This window comes from Abramis brama (assembly GCF_963993115.1).
Source record: "Abramis brama genome assembly, chromosome: 1".
Taxonomy (NCBI): Eukaryota; Metazoa; Chordata; class Actinopteri; order Cypriniformes; family Leuciscidae; genus Abramis; species Abramis brama.
Window position 1 is genome coordinate 19,622,579 of NC_139963.1, and position 12,742 is coordinate 19,635,320.

Consider the following 12,742-nt stretch of genomic DNA (forward strand, 5'->3'; position numbering starts at 1 on the left):
TAAGCTTTTGTTTTAATAGCATACACTAAGATTTTTTAACGAAAGAAAGAAAGAAATACTTTTATTCAGAAAGGACATGTTAAATTGATCAAAAGTGACAGTAAAAACATTTGTAATGATACAAAAATGCTGATTTTTTAAAGTTATATTTCAAAATTAAGGTTTCCACAAAAAAATATTAGCAAGCACAACTGTTTTCAACATTGATAATAGTAAAAAAAAAAAAAAAATCTTGGAGCAAACATATCATATTAGATTGATTTCTGAAGGATCTGATGGGTTGGTGTCGGGGGACAGAATATACAGTTTGCACAGTATAAAAACCATTGCCTATGGAAAGTCTGAAACAAAGTGTGTGTGTGTGTGTGTGTGTGTGTGTGTGTGTGTGTGTGTGTGTGCGCGCAGGCTGCTTTGTGTGGCTTCTCTTCTCAAACCAGAAGCTGTTCATTGGTTGTGCCTTTTGTTTGGGTTTTTCTTTTGTACTGTTGTGCAACTCTTCTTGTTGTAATTGGTGCTTATGGCAAGAAAGACTACTAATTTGTATGCTATTATTGTTTGCACATGTTCTATGATTTTGATAAGTTTATTGTTAATTCTTTGGGAAGGGATTAGTAGGTGGGTGCCATTTCCTTTTGATTTTGTTTTCTCCTGTTGAAGCTAGTTAGGGAGTTAGTGTATTTTCATCGTTCTTTTGCTTTTGTTTCTTTTGAAGCTTAGTTAGTTAATCTCCCTGCTAAGGGTTTATGTTTGTTGTTTTGGCCATGCCCCATCTTGAAGCCTTGCAATCCTTCCACATTTATAAAATAAAAGTTGTTTTAGGTTATTGTGAAAGCACTGGGGTTGAGAACTGAACCTTGCTGCCTCCACACATCACATTTAATTCTGTTACGTTCCTCCATCTCTACACTAAAATGGGGGTGTAACACTTATTTATAATACAAATTGTCCCTCTCATTATACTGTCTACCAAAACATGCATCCAAATAGTTTTACAATGCAGTTCAGTGACAGTCCTGACTGCTCTACCACACATGTTGGGCTAACTAACGTCAACACAACAACAGTTTCACCTGTGGTGGATCTACAAGGATTGCTGAACCTGATGGAATCTCTTATACTCAGGACATCTCTAAAACACACTGGGACAAAAGTGTACCTATAGTACTGTTGTTACTCAAACTGCATTCTCCTCCAGGGTAAAATGCTAGAGGTTTATTGAGGACGTTAGGAGCATGTGAATGGTTTCAGAGTCTAATGCATGTTTTGACACGTTATACTCTAAGGAGCACATTCTGTACCTTGCAAGTTGCACTTTCCAAAAAAAAATCCCATAAACTGACATTCCAGAACCAAGCCGAGCCATATCTAGACACCAGAATTTCATAGAGACTTGGGTCACTAAGAATCCACCAAGCAATGCCCTACAGTTTACTCAGAAATCATTAGCTATAGCAACATCAAACTACCTTCCTATATTGTTGTCATACTTCTCTTAAGGAACTATTCTCTACTTTTGACCCGTCAAAACCATGGAGCGGAGCTGCTCAAACTTTAGCGTCCCGTGACAGGTTTTGTTCTAGAGAAATGCCTCGGCTGCTCTTGCTCTAGTTTTGTGCTCTGCAAGCCCCTTTGTGGTAATAAGCACTGTTCTCCAGGCATTTCCCCAGAGACTGTCAGGATAAATTTAGGGGCGACTTTGTGAGCCGAGCGAAAAAAAACATGCTGAGTACACACACACACACACACACACACACTCTCTCTTTCTACCTCTAAATTTGGAGGACTGCAGTGCAGGGATATTAAAAAGCCTGAATCATTACAGCCTTCAGAGAACTTGATAAATTACAGACACATCACAGGGATGATAGGTCAACGGATGGGCAGTAATGAGAGGGATAACGAACTGACGACAAACTCACTTTTACTTCATTAACAACCCACTGAAACCACCCACAGAAACCAGTTTATACCCTGTTGTGTTAAAGGAATAGTTCACGTCATTCTGAACCCGTACGAGTTTGTGGAACATTAAAGGAAATGCTTTGAAGAATGTCCACGCTGTTATTTTTCATACAAGAAAATGCTAGAGTTCAGAAGGTTGAAGATCCTTTAAATGTCTTTAAAAGAAGACTCTCATGCTCACCAAGGCTGCATTTATTTGATACAAAATACAGTAAAAACAGCAATATTGTGAAATGTTATTAAAATAACGGCTTTCTATTTGAAAATATATTGTAAAATGTAATTTATTCCTGTGATGCAATGCTGAATTCTCAGCATCATTACTGATGCCATGCACAGATCATTTTTAATTTATACACTTTTTAACTCTATACACTATAAGGGTTTTTTGATACCAATTGAATGAAATCAGTATCAACAAAATCCATCTTACTATTCATCATAATCCATTTACACTGCAATTACGATTGCCTAAATAATGTTATGAGATTAACTTTCTAAATATAACATTTCGATTTTTTGAATATATAAATATGGGTAACTATTACAATAAAGTTACATTTGTTAAGATTGGTTAATAATATTAGTTAACATGAACTAACAATGAAAAATACTTCTAAAGCATTTATTAATGTTAATTTCAGCATTTAAAATCAAAAGATGTATCTGTTCACATTATTTAATGGACCTGAGCTAACGTGAACTAACAATGAACAGTTGTATTTTTGTTGATTAACATAAACAAAGATCAATAAATACTGTAATAAATGTATTGTTCATTGTTAGTTAATGCATTACCTAACATTAACTAATGGAACCTTGTTGTAAAGTGATACTGAAATATGCAGTATTGGGAAAAATTAAATGATACTATTATATGAAACTAAAACCTTCAGTAGTTGATGGCAATTCGTAATAAGTGAATCATAGAATCATTCATTCAACCGATTCGTTCAAACTGGCTGATTCATTCATGAAAGAAGCAAGTATCTACTGGCTTTATGAATGTGTCATTGAATCATTGACTCACCCGATTCATTCAAAAACGGTGAATCATTCAAGGACGAAGCGCCGCTGTGTTGCTGGGAGACGCAACTTCTCTGCTTTGTTTGTTTGGAACTATTTTCGTTGGTAAAATAGAGCAAAAACAGTCCAAATTGACAACGTTGTGTCAATTCATTTAATCAGCTTATTGTTTATTGAACTGTTGAATAAATTTAAATGAATATCACATTTTGCAATCGTGCTGATATTCGAGAAAAAAGCACTTTTGCTCGTGTGATATTGTTTAACTATATGTAATGAATAATTGACTCATTGACAAATTATTGAAAAATAATGCACACCCAAGGTGGTAATGTGGCCACGATGTGAAGCCGCTTATACTACGGTTGACAAACCTCAAAACATTGTTCAGATGATGTATTTCAAGACATTTGTCAGGTTTTCCTTTAAAACACTCTTATGTGTAGGACTAATTTCTCACACATTTAATCCGTCATTTTAGAGCTAGTAAATGAGACTTTAGCCATTGATAGCAGTCAATGTAGTTATTAGAGAGAGCGAGAGAGAGAGAGAGAGAGAGAGAGAGAGATTAATCGTAAGTGAATTACCCGAGTCTTTGCGTCTCTCAACGGTGTTCGACAGCAGAGTCTCTACTACTAGCGAAACTGTATGTTTATCTGCTTCAAGAACAGCGCCGTTATTTCCTCGCTAGTGAGAAATGTCTTGTAGCTTTTAAGTTGTTAATCTATTTTTCTGATAAAATCGTCAGAGCAGCGCTGACAACACGTTACTGTATGTGTGAGTGTGTTTGAATGGGAGAGAGAGCGGGAGAAAGAGAGCGTGCTTTCCGTACATAATAAAACGTAATTTTGTGGAAATAACATGGAAATAAGTTGTCTTTTTCATCCTATTGTTTACTATATTTATTTGCCTGGTCAGTGTCGTTATGGGGTTTGGTTCTTTTGCTGTTGTAGGACTCATTTGGCGAAGTGATATGGAACTGTAATGCAGTCAAGAACTGCCTGGAACTACTTGCACACCTTAGAACGTTCGTCAACCAATCAGACTCAAGCATTCAACAGTAGTAGTAGTAGTAATATAAATATGTTGTAAACAGAAAGTACTTATACAAGGGCAATTCGTATCTTGATATTTGGGGCATTTGTATTCATTTTGGTGGCATTTCAGACCTTGCATGATGCTAGGTTAACACCAGACTAGCTTGCTTGTTGTTAAGCTTAATGGAGGGCTATTGCTTAAGTTAGTCTGGCTGTACTGAGATGTTTTAATAGTGGTTTAAAGTGCAAAATATCAGATACTTGGGGTATATCTGTGCACATGCCTGGTGACCAGGGGCTATCAAGTATAAAAAGCAGTCCTCGTGCACTATATTTCAAGTCTTTTAGAGTCTTACAAAAGCTTAATGTGCTGAAAAGACCCAAAATGAAGCCATTATCCACTATTAATGCAGTAGCTCTCGAATGTCATTTCCACGTGCATATTCAAAGAAAGCACACCAGATTTGACGTCAATGCCAGATCTGTTCTCACGAGTTGTATAAAGCAAACAGAACATGCCAATTTTCAATATGCAGAAGGGTGAATGACATTTAAGAGCAATGTGAGCACAATTATGACAGAATTTATTCTATTGTTGAAATTGTTCCTTTAAGAAATGCCCTTTTATAACCTCTTAAAGAAGCAGCTGGTATTAAAAAAATAAATAAAAAATTGATGTTGTTTTGAGGTGGTGCCTTTAAATGTAGTTAAAATTAAAAATAATAATGAGAAGAAAAAAAGCTGTAATGGGCAACAAATGGACAGCCGTGCAACCGATGATAAACAAAGCACTGCCAGACACTTGAGCTGTTTTATGTGTGTGTATAAATATAGAGATACCAATGAAATGAACAAACCTTTCACACTCTTCTCCCTCACAATACCGGCCAGACACACTAGCACCTCACCAAAATACACATCACACAAGCACATGGTCAGTCGCAGTGCTTCTATGTTTAGAGAGAACGGCCAGGGGAAGGACGTCACCCCATGTAACCCTCGTGATACTAAACCTCGCATGAACAGTTTGTCGCATTCACACAGTCTCGTCTTGCCCAGCTCCTGTGATTCATAATTCCTGATTCAGCCGCAGGGAAACCCTGACATTTGCCTGGACGCCGGCCATGTCGCCACTGCCCTTCGACCCGTGTCCTACACATTAGAGAATGTTTTTAGCACACTCTGTAACGGCACGGTCTAAATCACATTACAAGATTGTAATACTCACGCACACACTTTGTACTTTCTAACCTTGAGCTTAAGCATTTCAAAGAGGTTAAATAACAGTGTAGTTGCTGAAAGACCTGAAGACACAAATCAAATCAGTTTGTTACCTAACATGGTATACAGTTATGGTACGGATGGCAAAAGCAAGGGCCTGAATGATTACCATATACATATACTATGTAAAATATGGAATATGGAATATGGCACGCCATGCATGGTCTTTCAAAGAGCAAATGCAACAACAAAAAAACAAAAAAATGATATTACTATGGTACATGGTGTTCAAAATTGTATTTTCATGTTTTTGCAAGCAACATGAACAGCTAAATTTACAATAGCAAAAAATTATGGAGGTGTAGGATGTCCTCAAAGTATGTGAACGGGTAGGTGAGCAAACACAAACAAACACACACACACAGCTTATGAGAGCAGCTGGCTCTCTTATGTAAGTGCTGTAGCTCTGTTTCTCTCTCTCTCTCTCTCTCACACACACACACACACACACACACACAGCAGCATGTGTAATGTCCTTCGTGTTGCTATGGGCCTGCGGGAACAGTGCAGTGCTGCCACCTGCTGGCGAACGCGGTTCTCAACTCTATTAATTTTAAAGATCCCTTTTTTACTTTGGACCTGAAGTGGCGACATAAACACAGTACCAAAGTTAACCTGATATAAATGATATTAAATGATATCTTAAATGATATAAAGTAAATAAATGTCATTAAAATCAAACATCGAAATTAATCTATAGTCTATAAATTACTTTGAACGGCATAACGGCTTACTCATGTAAGCATATCGAGAGCTTACATGAGGGTGTAGAAGTTTAATCTTTTTTTAGTCTTAATCTTTCAGCTGTCGATTTTATTAAAAAGGTACCACAAAACAATACCACAAAACAAATCAGATCTATTACCAATACTTACAGGTGTGCGTTCTGTTGATTTTCCTCCAAAATGATGTCACTTCCTGGTGGATGATGTCATATTTTGTCAGTTAAAGGGATATAACAATATTGACAGAAGAAAAATAATAATAATAATAATAATATATTGACAGGATGGAAATAAAATTCAATTAAATTAAATATTCCGTTATAAATGTCTATTAATGTTTCCATTTAAAATGATAATTTATTGTTTTGTCCATTTAAAAGGTAATGAATTTTATGCTTGAAGTATTCAATTGATAATTTGTTTATTTTATTATTATTGTCCTATGAAAATGATCTCAGTGTACACTGATAATAAAGGAAAGTCTATTAAACGATTCATTCTGATAATACATGTTTGGATTAAAATAAATCTTTTAACATGGAATATTTTTTTTAAATAAATCGCCAGTTGTTATTTTAAAAGTTAAGTTCCAGTTAGGAAACTAACTAGAAAATTAACTGATCCTCAAAAATTTTAATTGAATATTTTCCCCATTAAGACAAATTGGGGATATAAAATGAATATACTGCATAACAGGAAAGACTCGTTTGGATTGGTTCAAAAATAAACCCCTTCCTACAAATACTACAGTAACACTTGCCAATGGCATTCAAGCATGCAAAATATGGTTGGGCTTCCCCTATTTCAGATAGGCTCTGAACATCATTCATTCAAAATCTTTTCTTTCAGTCAGCCTTCTTCAAGAAGCCTATTAGCAATCAAGACTTACACACCATGATCTAGCGGACAACGCCTTCTCATCCCCTGCTGTTTTCCAGTGAGCCTTCAATAAGGATGACCTCTCACGACTGCCTCTCCCCACACATGTGCCTTCTGCCTGGGTCGTGCCATGAATACGTTCACGTGAAGCAGAGTGGAATGCACATCTTGAACAATATGGACGACTGGCTGGTTTTAGCCCAATCAGAGAGGGCGATGCTCAGCGACAGGCTCAAACTTCTCACTCATCTTCAGAGCTTAGCTTTCCTATTGGACAGGTGATCAGGAGAAAGATTGTTACGACGGATGAGTTGGGCATGATCTGGGAAGCCATATGTAATGGCAGACCAGCCTTCGGGAAATGGTCAGAAGTTGAGAAGTCGTGGCACATCAGCTGCCTAGAGCTTTGTGCTGTTCATCGAGTGCTTTCTCCCAGACATTCTTCACCGTCATGTTCTCATCAGGACAGGCAACACAACAGTGGTAGCGTTTATAAACCACCCAGAGAGGTGTGAGCTTGCGGCCCCTCCTGTGGCTATAGTGAGAGACCTCCTTCTGTGGTCAAATCAGCATCTCCTCTCTATTCAGGCAGCACATGTCCCCGGACATCTGAATTGCGATACGGACATGCTATAGAAAGGCAGGGTGATCCATGGAGAGCAGAGATTACACCCTCTAACTGTCAATATGATTTGGAGTGTATTCGGCCGGGGCGGAGGTGGCTCTCTTCTCATCCACCATGAACGCTCACTGCCCACTGTTTTATTCACTAACGCAGTCTCCCTGGGTGTGGATGCACTCACACACAGCTGGCCGAAAGCGCACAAGTACGCCTTTCCTCCAGTAAAACTTCTGCCTTGCATGCTTTGTCAAAATTAGGAAGAAGAGGGAATCAGTTCTGTTAGTGGCGCCGAAATGGCCCAACCAGCCATGATTCCCAGAACTGGTGGAGATGCTGGGAGCCCCTCTGTAGACAATCCCGCTGAGGAGAGACCTCCTCTCTCAAGCAGAGAACGATATGGCACCCAACCCGGAGTTCTGGAATCTTCATGTCTGGACGCTCGACGGAGCTCGCCAGCGACAGATGCGCTTTCTCAGTGAGTGCTGAACACTTTATCTCAGAGGCCAGGGCTCCTTCCGCTGTAACGGCAGAAATCACCTAGTGATGCGATTCTTAAAGGGGGCTAGAAGGCTGAACCCCCTTTGCCCTTCCACCCTGCCCACTTGGGACTTGGCACTTGTGCTGGAAGCTCTTGCGGGACCTCCGTTCAAGCCATTGCAATCAGTGAGCTTGCGTGAGCTCTCTCTCAAGGCAGTTACTGCTTGCGTTGGCCTTTGTTAAGCGAGTTGGGGATCTACAAGCGATATCAATTGGCAACTTGTGTATTGAATTTGAGCCTGGTGATTGCAGAGTCACTTTAAAACCTAGGAAAGGTTATGTACTGAAAGTGCTTTCGACCTCGCTTAAAGCGCAGAGCATAGCACTATCAGCTTTCCCGAGGAACCGGCCAGGACAGGACAGCTTAATACACCCTTGCTGTGCCCTGTACGCGTGTTATATGTTATATCGAGCGCTCTGGACAGTTCAGGCTCTCAGAGCACAAAGTAGCTATTTGTCTGCTTTGGCGGACGCACAAAAGGCCTGCCTGTGTCTAAGCAAAGACTGTCCCACTGGATTGTCTATGCGATCACCCTGGCTTATGGCTCTAAAAACGTGGAATGTCCTATAAGAGTACGAGTCCACTCCACCAAGGGAATGGCTTCGTTGTGAGCATGGAACAATGGCATATCTATTCAGGACATCTGCATGGCGGCAGGCTGGTTGTCACCCAATACTTTTGTGTGGTTTTAGATGTGTTGCTTCACATGTACGGTCTTGTGTGAGCTGCTATACCACCTCAATAGGCCTAGGTCACGAAAAAATTGAAGACCGGAAGTACGTCTTTTAGTAGGGATACGGCTCTTCCGGTTAGCTTTTTACAATGGCGGAGTCCGATAGATACTGCTGGACCAAATCTCTCCGCAACCTGCCTGAAGTCACATATGACGATGTGGTTTGGATGGTAAATGAAAACTCTCAAGTGGAAAAGCGTGAAAGCTGAGTTATGGCTGTCTACGTCCTGACGCAGAGCAACCCGGTGCACTACAACACAGCGGCGGGCTGTTCGCCAGTAAGGTAAACGTTTCTATGGTAACAGCGAGTTGGACCAATCAGCAGACGTTGCTGCTATGCTTAGGATTGTGGGTAGTGTAGTTTTTTTTCATAAGATCGCGGATACAACAAAAGTTTTTCTTAAAACAATGTTGATTTCATACGAACTTATAGCTTCTACAGGAGCAAAAACCTTCGTTTCACAACCTCATAGCTCGTGGTCAGTCTACCTCGGATGGTTTAGACATTATGGCTGATAATCTAAATCCTTATTGAGAAATACTGTTGACCGGAAGTTCTGAATCCCTACTCCGCGTTCCGGAAGCAGGAAGTGTGACATAGGCCTATTCTGTCCCTGTCAGCTCATCACGTTTATTATGATATAGACAGATGGCGACGTGATCACCGTGTCATACACTACTCATTGAGCACCATTGAGCTCAGCCGTTACCCCATTATACATAATTTCGTTTCAAATGATCAAAACTTTTCAATCCAATTTATATGTGATGGCGTTGGCCATTTCATTTCCTACAGGTCTTACCTGTGTTAACTCCACCTCACCGCTGGGGTGAATGCGACATCTTTATAGTTAACACGGCATGATTTTACATGTTCCCCATAGTATTAGCAAATGCAATGTTGAGAAACAAAATCGAAAGGGAACGTCTCCGGTTACTCCCGTAACCTCGGTTCCCTGAGATGAGGGAATGAGACATTGCATAAACTGCTGTATTACCTAGCTCAGGATCTTGCAATATCAGGTTGCTTCAGTCAAGATTCTGAATGAAAGACATTCAGCACTGGCTTATATGGCAGGGAAGCTCACCCATATCTTGTACGCTTGAACGCCATTGGCCAGTGTTACTGGCATGATTTAATAAGGCTTCAGTAGTATTTGGAGGAAGGGGGTTAGTAAACGCAATGTCTCGTTCCCTCATTTCAGGGAACCAAGGTTACGGGAGTAACCGGAGAGGTTTGTGAATCAGACTATTTTATAACAATTGAATAAAACCAAGACAGAAAGTTAATTCCCCATGAAATCGAGTTTAATAGAATTTAAAAATAAGGCTATGATGCAGTTTTAGCAAACTTTTGACAAGAAAAACAGTGATGACAAGCCGTGGCACACACAGCAAGTCCAGTAAGAGTTAAGGGATACAGCGACTACACACACACACACACTCATCCACACACAAATGCAGTAATATTTCTCAATCATCTCTACACACTCACACATATACACACAACCACCCAAAAAGGTGGCGATAAACAAACATGAACAAACTGCAGTATACTTTAAAAAAAAACATGCATAGCTCAGTACAATAATCATGTTGATTTCCGAACGATCCATGGAGGTTATACGTCATACGCCGTCTAATACTGTCAAAATTATTAGTCAGTTCCTTCAACATGACAACATCTGTGTCTGACGTAAAGCAAAACAATAACGTCCTTGTTCACAAATATGTAAAAAGTTACATTCTGAACCACAAAGTTCATTATGAAAAATAAATACTTGGAATGGTGTAGATGAGGATATAAAGATTCCCTTTATGTGTCAGAATTTAAAAGAAACAAAAAGCCCAAAACCTACCCATTTCCCCATTTACACATAAAAAGTCAAATATCCTGTTGCATTTGTTTCAACAGACATCAAGGTACAATAAAAGTGTTGAACAGAGCAGATACAAAAGGAGCACAAAACTCAGAATTAGAAAATATAACACTCGAAACGAGGCCCGGGACATACAATACAGACAAAACCCATATTAATTATCTGGTATGTTTAGTGCTGAAGCAAACAAAACTAAATCCAACACAAGAAATACAAATCATGTATTATACAATCCCTGTCAATTTTTTATTAACATTATTTTGTCCATTGTTTGTCCATTCAAGAGAGTCACAGAACATCAAAAAGCCTTGGCAATGCAAAATATTTGAAAATTAGGCTGTTTAGTTACGTGCTATTTGTTCTACGTTTCATCCTTTGGTAAAAGGGTAGACCATCTCTACTGCAATAAACACTACCGCGTATTAGAGCTGCACAATTAATCGTTAAGAGATTGCAATATCAATTCAAACACCCACACGATTCTGTCGCCAACGGTAACTGTCACTCGTGACGCCGGAAATTTAAAGCTCTCCATTGAAATGAAATTGGCAGTGTGAACGCAGCTTTTTATTCCTAAATGACAACAATTCGCCTGGCTATTAAACCAAAAGCACACCGAAACATTCAAATCTGCATAAGTGCTGCCTTTTCAACCAAACAGTATCGTTGTTTCTGTCTTACAATAATTCAAATTATCACAGAAGTACTGGGATAAAAGTTTACAGTTTGGAATCTGGATATAAACACTGATGTCTACGGTAGCAATAAAAAAACTGAGCAAATCACCTTTTAAAGTAATGTGGCACTTCAAATAATGATTGTATCAGTTACATCGTTACACCAGTAGGTGGCGACAAGTGAATGTTAAAAATATTTATTTGCCATTGAATCATTCATTCAAGAGATTTGATCAAAAACAATGATTCATTCAGTAATGAAACAAGAAGTATTTAAGTGAGTCACTGAATCATTCGTTCAAACCGATTAAAAAAAATAGAATTTGAATTAAATAAACATTTTTATATAATGTTTATATAGACTGCAGCACTTAACATTTTGTCAGAACCTCTAATAAATTAGATATTATTTTGTTCAGTTGTCTGTTCAGAATCGTCTGAGAACTGTGATTTTTTTTTGTTGATTTTTCAATTTGAATCATGCAGCTCTTCCATATGTTGCTCTTTCCGGAGATAATGTTTGTTCGGTACGGTCTTTAAAGTGTCAGAAAGCTCTAGCGTGAAAGAAGCCCGAATTTCTAGAGCTCCGAGGCTCCGTATAGGAATGATACAGGACTCATGCAAGCGAGAAATACACACATACAGACACGCACACCATGCTGTAAGGTGCCGAGACACACCGCTCACGAGATCTACGGCAGACATATAGCAAAAATAGCTCTCTGAGTTTCTATATACATGAACTACACAATGCTACCACTGCCATAGTGCACAGAGAAACCTCTGATCAATTCTGTGAACAACATAAAAAAAAACTACAAAAATCATCTCAAGCAGCTAACATTATAATAGTTCCCTAAAGTTACATGTAAACCTTTAAGACTTTTAGCACAGGATTTTCATATAGTTGCGATATAGTTGTGGACGGACTTAAAGTTGTCGTTTTGTTCCTTCATTTCAACACTGATCTCTTCTGTCAATGCCAGATTTATATAAAACAATAAAATTAAATAAACATCTAAGCAAAAAAATATTAAAGAACTCATTGTGATGTAGGGATTAAGAACAACACTATTATTATTAATGACAATATCCGCATCAATAAGAAGAAAAGTATGTCCGTGTGGGTTTGATCTAGAGTTCTCCGTTTAACCCGAAGCAGTGATTCATCAGTCACTCACTGCGCAACCTGCCAGACTATAACATAACTGCGCTCCGGCTTGGCAGGAGCCGACTGCAGTTTCAACGTAGGTTCGCCTGATTCTTCATCTTCATCTCGTCCCAAACCACCATCTTCATCACCTGAGAACAAAAAAAAAGAGATGGTTTGTCAGCAGAGCAGAATGTGCATATTTAATAGGTTTACAATGTGAGGCATCTGC

General features: G+C 38.8%; 1 protein-coding gene across 11 annotated transcripts in view; it reads right to left on the reverse strand.

Annotated features, from left to right (window-relative positions):
- Window positions 1–10,091: 10,091 nt before the first annotated feature.
- Window positions 10,092–12,742, reverse strand: part of spag9a (sperm associated antigen 9a) — a 40,295-nt gene continuing 37,644 nt past the window's right edge. For 10 of the 11 annotated variants that reach the window (XM_084116337.1, XM_084116334.1, XM_084116328.1 and 7 more), the window contains one exon: window positions 10,094–12,662. In XM_084116337.1, coding sequence (XP_083972463.1) covers window positions 12,538–12,662 — 125 coding nt within the window. In that variant the 3' untranslated portion in view covers window positions 10,094–12,537. Of the gene's footprint in view, window positions 12,663–12,742 lie in introns of all 11 variants that reach the window. The other variant, XM_084116329.1, reaches the window with a different exon arrangement.